General features: G+C 34.6%; 1 protein-coding gene across 1 annotated transcript in view; it reads right to left on the bottom strand.

The window, feature by feature from the left end:
- TRMT11 (tRNA methyltransferase 11) overlaps nucleotides 1–8,948 on the bottom strand; it is a 53,423-nt gene that overhangs the window by 8,415 nt on the left and 36,060 nt on the right. The window contains exon 11 of the mRNA XM_019661216.1: nucleotides 5,926–5,936. Coding sequence (XP_019516761.1) covers nucleotides 5,926–5,936 — 11 coding nt within the window. The remainder of the gene's footprint in view (nucleotides 1–5,925; nucleotides 5,937–8,948) is intronic.

Raw genomic sequence — 8,948 nt, 5'->3', positions numbered from 1 at the left:
AAAAAAAAAAAAAGAATATAAGGAGACCGTTAGATGGAGTGAAGAGAATGGACAAAAATGCTTCCCTAAGGAAGTGACATTTGTCTGAGACCTACAGGATGAAGTAAATGTACTCATAGAAAGAGGATAAGAAAACATTCTAGGAAACAATGAGAGAGGAAACACAATATGAGAAGACTCTGAAACTAGAAAGAAGTAAGATCATTCTGGGAATTGAAAGCAGCCTAGTGTGGGCAAGGCTTGGTTAACAAAAGGAAAGATGGCACAAAATGAAATCGGAGAGACAGACCAAGAGCACATCGGGCTGACCTTGAAGGTTATCTGAAGGATTTTGAATTTTATTCTAAATTCCACAGTCATTGATGATTTTTAGGCAGAGGCATTTCATTCTCAAAGGTACCCTGGCTACTGTATAGAAAATGTAATGACAGGATAAATTGCAGAAGCAAGGAAACCAGTTGGAAGACTCCTGCAGTAGCCCAGGAAAGCAACACTGCCCATGTCCTTCAGGGGGCGGGGGGAGGGTAATAACATCTGCAAAACTACCATCCATCCATTCAGTTATCCCAAGTCAGATTTCTGAAAGTTAACTCCTGTCTCCCTCACCCCAATTATCCACTCAGTCATCAAGTCCTGCCATGCAACTCCACGCAAAACTTTCAATTCTATTACTGCCTCTACCATCTCCAATCCTACTTTTCTAAATTTACAGCCTCATCGTCTTTGCATGACCATGCCAGGAGCCTCAACACTGGTATCACAGTTTATCTTTCCACAACTCAAATTTGCCTTCATATTATGAAGCCCAGATGATCTTCATAAAACTTCTACCACTCTTCTAACGAACATCCCACATGGGCTTGCCATCACCAATAAGAGAAACTTGAAACTCTGTTTCAAGACCTTCAACACCAGGCATCCCTTTGGTTTTCCACTTCATCTTCAACCATTCCTCTTCCAAATACTTGGTATTTCAGCCATGCTAAAATGTCTAAGGTTCCCTAAATGCACCACAACCCCACTCAGTTTCTGCACCTTTTGCTTAAAATGTTGGCATCCTCTCTTGACTCAAGCACCATCTTCTCAGATAGGTGCTCTCTGGTGTTCACATGGCACCTTGCACAGATCACTAGAGAACGGTATGTGGGAATAGTCAGGCGATCATTTCTCCCACTGTGCAAGTTCTCTAAGCATCAATACTATGTTGTATTCTTCTGTTTAGCCTCAACACCTCAAACAATAGACCCATAAACACATGTTAAGTGATGAAAGCCATGGTTTTCCCCTCAGGGAACATGCAATCAAGCCAGGGAAAGAAAACACCAAAATATAAAAAATACACAAATGTAAGAATCATTAAAAGACTACTTTTCTTTCTCATTTCTCATAGCACCTTATCCAACATTTCTCCTGTCCTTAAGACTTTACATTAATACCTATTTATTCACTCTCAGCAAAAACTTAAATCCTTTACAGAGAAAAAAGGAGTCATCAGGTATGAATTCCCTAAACCTCTTTGCCCGCACCCCATCATCTACTACAAACTGCATCCACCACTCACTACCACATTCTGACTAAGGCCAACATGCTCTCTCACGGTCGCTTTAAAGCCAAAAGAGTTACTTTTATAGAATACCCCAAACTTCAGTGAAAATGCCTAAGGAGAATCATCAACTCATAAAATTACTGTTTAAAAACAAAACAAAAAATTCCCCCAGAAAGGTGTTACTTTAAAGATGAAGTTGAAAACCACTAAGAAGAAAACCAAATGGCTTCTATTTTAATTACAGGTCAGGTTGAAGTTGTCCTTTTACTTACTGACAGTTCCTGATAAAGAGATAATGATTTCTTCTACCTCACTAGTATTAACCTTAAGTCATTTATAGTCTCAAAGTGACAGTAGTTTATATAAAATAGCAGTTTCAGTGCAAACACTTGAATACAAATGGCTTAAGAAACTTATTCTATGATAAGTGAAAACCAATGGTGTTGTCATCACAGTGAAAGCCACCAAACTGGCGATGCTCATCTATTTTTGTCAACAAAGACTCTTGGATTAATCAAACAGTAAAGCTATGATATACATTCTTAAGTAAAGTGAGAGGAAGAAGGCAAAGAGATGGAAGAGAAAAACAGTGGGTAGGTTTTCTTTCTCGTAATCAGCAGAGTAAAATGAAATGAAAATGACAGTGGTGAATATAATGGGCCTCGGTTCAGCTTCAGGGTAATTACCTATGTCCGGCTTTTGTTTAAAAACCCTGCTCCCCTTATCAAAGCTTCCCACTGTTCTCCATCTGGTACTGGACAGTAGCTATAGAAACCACTTGTGCTCAAGTTATACAACTATAAACAACACTAGGCCATTTCCAAACCAAGGACAAACAGGTCAAAAGTCTGACATCCAACACTATTAAGTGAAACCTAACATTATTCTTAATGGGAACGAGGTAAGGTTGAAAATCTTTATCTCTAAATTAGGTATTTACATATAGTCTATACTTTCAAAAAATTTCATTGCTCGGCAAGCTATTAAGCTATATAGAGCCTATTAAAATATTTCAATATATATTAAAATCTTCTTGACTAGAGTTCTGAAAATGAGTAACATTTAATGATTGAACTTTGACTTCTGGCACTCAGCACATAATTTCTTTCTAATCATAAAAAGAATATCATGGCTATTCATGCTATCAGGATGATATACAGAAGAACGGAGTACTTTCTACATGCTCTCCACTAAAATCTATAATTTATAAAATTCAAAACTTAACCTCAAATATTAAAAAAACACAGGGCCAGCACAGCAGATAAAAATATAATGACAACTTATTAGTTACTATATCTAATATTTAAGAAGAATTGTACTTACACTAAGCAGCAAAAGATAAATATAGACCAAAACATGTACAGGCCTGCATATACATACTCTCTTACTGTAATTTGGAGACTATTCCTGTCCTAGGTGACTTTTTTAAACTGTCACAATCCATTAAAAGAAAAATTGATAAAAATACATATACATTTATATCAAAATCAAAAACAAGCAAAATTACTTTGCTTAGGATGAGTTTAGTAGTGATAATGTTACAAAGGAAAGCAAGAAAGTGGTTACCATAAAAATCAGATTAGTGGTTACACCTGCAAGGGGAGGTGTTTATGATCAGAAATATCCACCAAAGGGAGTGCTTCTAGGGTGCTGCATTACTCTGTAATCTTGACCTTGGTGGTGGTTACATAGATGATCACTTTATAATTATTCATTAAACAGTACACTTACATTTTGGACCAAAGAAATACTTGTTAAAATCTGAGGGCTGGATTCTTGATGGGTCATGGAGTGGGAAGATGACAGAAATTCATGTTTGAATTTGAAAAGCACATAAAAGATAATTCTAAGTTAAATAACCATATGATAAATGAGGAAATATACAAAAAAATACAAAGTAGAAAATTTGTCAGTCGAGAATCATAAAAAAAACTCCAGAGGATTATGCTGACTCTACACATAAACTTGCTATTTCCCTAAACCATTCATACACTAAACTCCTGGATCACACTTTATATTTTGCAACTTTCCTCTGCCTAAGAGTCTATGACATCAGTATATTAAATACATACTGTCATAGCTTGAAAATATGAGCATTACAAAATGTATTCTTGTAATACACCATTATCCATGAAGGAGGACACCTCCTGCAGAATTTTAAGCCCATTTTCTATCATTCAATAAACATTCAATAAACATTACATGTTAAGTATACCATGTAAGAAACTATTATTTAAAATCATCTGACTTCAACATTTTAAATAAATAATAGAAAGAGCAATTGTAAGGAATGCCAAAATTTAAACTGGAGCTCATTCTGAAATTTCATATATTACATAACCAGGTATTAATAAGTCAGGGGAATAAAAAGGAAAGAAAATATGAGCAGTAGAGCTGGAGCATAAGGACAGATGCTCTATCTGCCTTCAGAGACTGCTTTTTCCTACAAATGAAAGAGTCACATCAAAATAGCACTGTAAGTAGAAGGACCCAGGTATCTTAAATGACTGACTTCCTGGAGTGGGTAGGGGATAGACTCTTGCTTTTTCTTGGTTTACCAGAAACAATAATTTAAAATTATTACGATAGCATTAACAAAAAATTCACTTTGTTTGGCAAAATCATTTAGTTGCAGAAGTATAAAAGATAAAGCAACATAACCCTCTAAGATTTAAATTCAAGCAACAGTACCATTAACAGCAAAAAAATTCATTCAGAAGTAAGTAGATAACATGATCCCTGAAACTGAATTCATGAAAAATCACAAGGCTTCTATCTGTTTTTATAAGATTTATAATTTAAGATAATGCAAGTAGTTTCCTTCTGATTTGTCTTGCAAAATAATTTTTTAAAATGTTCTCTCTCTCTTATACACACACACACACACACACACACACACATTGATGGTAATGAATATTGTATTGTATTAAGACCTAGACTGAGTTCACAGCCAATCACCATGTTCTTAGTGTCACCCTATCTTATTTTTCTCACTGATAAATGAAGTGGCATCCATTTCCTACCAGGCATGTTATATGATTGAAATACTTCATACCTAATCTCTAATCTTTCATAGCTCAAATCATAAGGAAAAAGTCCACCGTCTTGAAAGGGATAGGCAAAAAACAAAAATATTTCAGAAAGAAAAGTCAACCAGAAGGAACCATCTTTCATTCAAATAGCTGCCAAAAAAAACACCTACGAACCTTCACTCTGAGGAAAGATAACGCATAATGGAAGCAGGTACAAGCAATTACATCAGCAAAACACCATAGTTCAGGATTAGCAACATTACTATCAGTTTAATATATAAACTACTGAGAGCAAATACCATACTAACTTCTAATTTCTTCCACTTCAAGTTACCAATAAGTCATTTTTTCAAACAAGTGACCTCAGTGTCTCTGCTTTCCCATCGTCATTTAAAACATGTTGTTATAATGTTAATTGTTCTTTCTCCCTCCACAGCTTCAAATCTTTCAGTACTTTAGTCAAATCCCTCAGTTTTGGCCACCTTCCATTTTGATTAATGAAGCATTCATCAGCCTCATGTTACTGGACTCTTTCATTCAGTCCAAAATAAAAAATTACATTAACTTTCATCACCTGCCACTATGACCTTCCAATAGTCCCATTTTAAATCATCTGAACTATACTGGCTAGCTATAAAAAAAAAATGACAACTTGATTTACACAATATTATAACTTTCATCTAAGTTAACATCCATGTAATATCTAGAATTAAACTTAACTTCAGTACTTCTCAAATCACTAGGAGAATAAGGTAACATGTCACGTAAACATATCACAAAATAAATAGGGCATATGATGGCCCATTAGATGCACTGGCCATTTAAAATAATTTCTTATGTTTAAACAAGTACTATACACTATAAAAGTTGCACAAATACATAAAAGAGATTTCAAGGAAGTCTTGAAAATGGCTGCTTTGGGTACTCTTTAGTCTGTCCAAGTATATTGGTAGAAAATGTCGAGAGAGTATTGTTTTAGATGACTTTCACCAGAGACGTAACTATTACACTAGAATTCTGATCTGCTCTGGACATCAGCATTTTTCTCCCATGAATTTCCTAAGGAGTAACCACTGTGACCATAACTGTACACAGCAGCATCGGCTACATGTTGCACCAACAGGAAAAATGAAAAACAAATCACATTCTACCATGGAACCCATGAGTGACAAGGAAAGACTCTCTTTAAAAGAAACTAGTAATATAGCACTCAAGAATACTTGCCTTTTAATGTTGGTATATTTTAAAGGTAGAAATATGGTTTGGTAAAGAGGCAGCATGATGCAGAAAAAGGGAGGAGAGGAAGAACATTTTATAACAACCTATCAAGTGGGCCAAAAGTCATACCGAAGTTAAACCTAACAACAACAAATCAAAAATGAAGAGCTACAATATACAAAAATGTAAAACTTTAAAATTAATAGTCTTCCACTGCCAAAATCAGCAATGCTGAACAAGCCTGAGAATAATTTGTTAGACACGTATGAGAACTGTTTGACAATGTTATGTCATCACTTGCATTATAAAAGACTGGGATCTTGCTGCAATTATATACACTTTCCTCCATACAAACAGAAGGCAGAAATGAAGCAATTAATTAAAAACCAAACATGAATTTTACAAGACAGCACTTTCAGTTATAGAAAACTCCATACTAGTTAAAACTCACTGATTAAATTTGATCTTATAAAGACCATTTCAAAAATCACTTGAGCATTAGACTTTTTCCTGTTTCTTTAAAAGTCAATTTAAAAGGTCAAAATTTGATAAAAAGCAACCAAAGATTAATACTACCTTTATATCTTTAAAAATATCTAATGTGAGTGCCCTTATCATTTTTATGTAGAAGAATTCTCAGGAGCATCCTTAGATAATTCTCTATTTCTTCTTCTGAGTATCAAATAGATTTATTTAAAGAAATATTATAAATCTGGATAAAAATACTAGACTTTCCTAAACAAATTAAACTCAAGGGAAAGCAAAAGTGAAATTGTCCACAACGAGTCTTAATTTTGCCATTAAAGTAGAAGTGAAATAAAATCAGAAATGAAAGAGGAGACATTGTAACTGATACCACAGAAATACAAAGAATCACAAGAGACCACTATGAACAATTATATTGCCAACAAACTGGACAACCTAAAAGAGATTAATTAATTCCTAGAAACATAAATCCTTCCAAGACTGAGTCATGAAAATATAGAAAATCTGAATAGACCAATTGCTAGTAAGGATATTGAATCAGTAATCAAAACCTCACAACAAACAAAAATGCAGGACCAGATAGCTTCATTGGTGAATTCTACCAAGCATTCAAAGAAGTAATATCAATCCCTCTCAAACTCTTTCCAAAACTAGATGAGAAGGGAACACTTCCAAACTCATTTTATGAGGTCAGCATTACCCTGATACCAAAACCAGGCAAGGACACCACAAGAAAAGAAAAGAATATTACAGGCCAATGTCCCTGATGACCACAGATACAAAAATCCTCAACGAAATATTAGCAAACCGAATTCAACAACACATTAAAAAGATCCTACACCATGATCAAGTGGGATTTATTCCAGAGATGCAAAGATGGTTTAACATGCCCAAATCAATCAACATGATACAGCACATTAACAAACTGCAGGATAAAAATTATATGATCATCTCAATAGATACAGAAAAATCATTTGACAAAATTCAACATCCATTCATGATAAAAACTTTCAACAAAGTGGGTAGAGAGGGAATGTGCTTCAACATAATAAAGGCCATAAATGACAAGCCCATAGCTAACATCATACTGAATGGTGAATAGCTGGAAACCTTTTCCTCTAAGACCAAAAAAAACAGGCAAGGGTGCCCACTCTGGCCACTTTCATTCAACATTGTATTGGAAGTCCTAGCCCAAGCAATTAGGCCAGAACAAGGAATAAAAGGCATCCAAATTGGAAAGGAAGAAGTAAAACTGTCACTATTTGCAGATGACATATTAGACATAGAAAAGGTCAAAGACTCCACCAAAAAACTGTTAGGACTAATAAACAGATTTCAATAAAGTTGCAGAATACAAAAATCAATACAAAATTAATTGTGTTTCTATACACTTACACTAATAGTGAACCATCAGAAAGAGAAATTAAGAAAACAATCCCAATTACAATTGCATCAAAAAGAATACCTAGAAATAAATTTAACCAAGAATGTGAAAGACCTGTACACTGAAAATTATAAGACCCTGATGAAAGAAAGTGAAGATACAAATAATGAAAAGATATCCATCCCATGCTCACGAATTAGAAGAATATTGTTAAAATGTCTATATCACAGATTCAGCACAATCCCTATCAAAATTCCAATGGCACTTTTCACAGAAATAGAACACACAATGCTAAAATTTGCATGGAACCACAAAAGACCCCAAATAGCCAAAGCAATCTTAACAAAGCTGGAGGCATCAGACTCCCTGGTTTCAAACTACATTACTACATTACATAACTAATCAAAACAATATGGTATTGGCATAAAAACAGGTACATATATCAATTGAACAGAAGAGAGAGCCCAGAAATAAACCCATGCAAACATGGTCAATTAGTTTACAACAAAGGGGGCAATAATATACAATGGGGAAAGGACAGTGTCAATAAACAGTGTTGGGAAAACCGCACAGCCACATGAAAATAATGAAACTAGACTACTATCTTACACCATACACAAAAATTAACTGAAAATGGATTAAAGACTTGAATGTAAGACCTGAAGCCATAAAATTCCTAGAAGGAAACACAGGCTGTAAGCTCCATGACATAGGTCTTGGCAATGATTTTTTGGATTTGACACCAAAAGTAAAGGCAACAAAAGCACAAATAAACAAAGGGGGTTATATCAAATGAAAAAGTTTCTGCGCAGCAAAGGAAATCATCAACAAAATGAAACAGCAACCTACTGAGAGAAAATTACTTCCAATATCAAATATGATAAGAAGTTAATATCCAAAATACATAAAAGAATGCATGCAAGTCAATAGCAAAAAAAAAAAAAAATCTGATTAAAAAATGGGCAGAGGATATGAATAGACATTTTTCCAAAAAACACATAGAGAGAGCCAACAGGCACATGAAAAAAGACGCTCACATCACTAACTCCTCAGGCAGTAGTAACACCCTGTTCTTTTCTGCTCACCCAACAGATCCAAAGCAAAGATGCAGCTCGTCCAAGTTTTTAGTGAATTTGGGAAGGCTTTGGTTGTCAATCCAGATACATACAGAGTCCAAAGAGCATTCTGTGGATTTAATTAAGCTCAATTATGAATCATTGTTCATATTGGTTCTAATCTGGACATGAAATAACTGTTTTGTTCTTTCTTCTCAAGCTTAAGT

Source organism: Hipposideros armiger, unplaced genomic scaffold (genome assembly GCF_001890085.2).
Source record: "Hipposideros armiger isolate ML-2016 unplaced genomic scaffold, ASM189008v1 scaffold_340, whole genome shotgun sequence".
NCBI lineage: Eukaryota > Metazoa > Chordata > Mammalia > Chiroptera > Hipposideridae > Hipposideros > Hipposideros armiger.
This window is presented reverse-complemented; position numbering and strand designations above follow the sequence as displayed.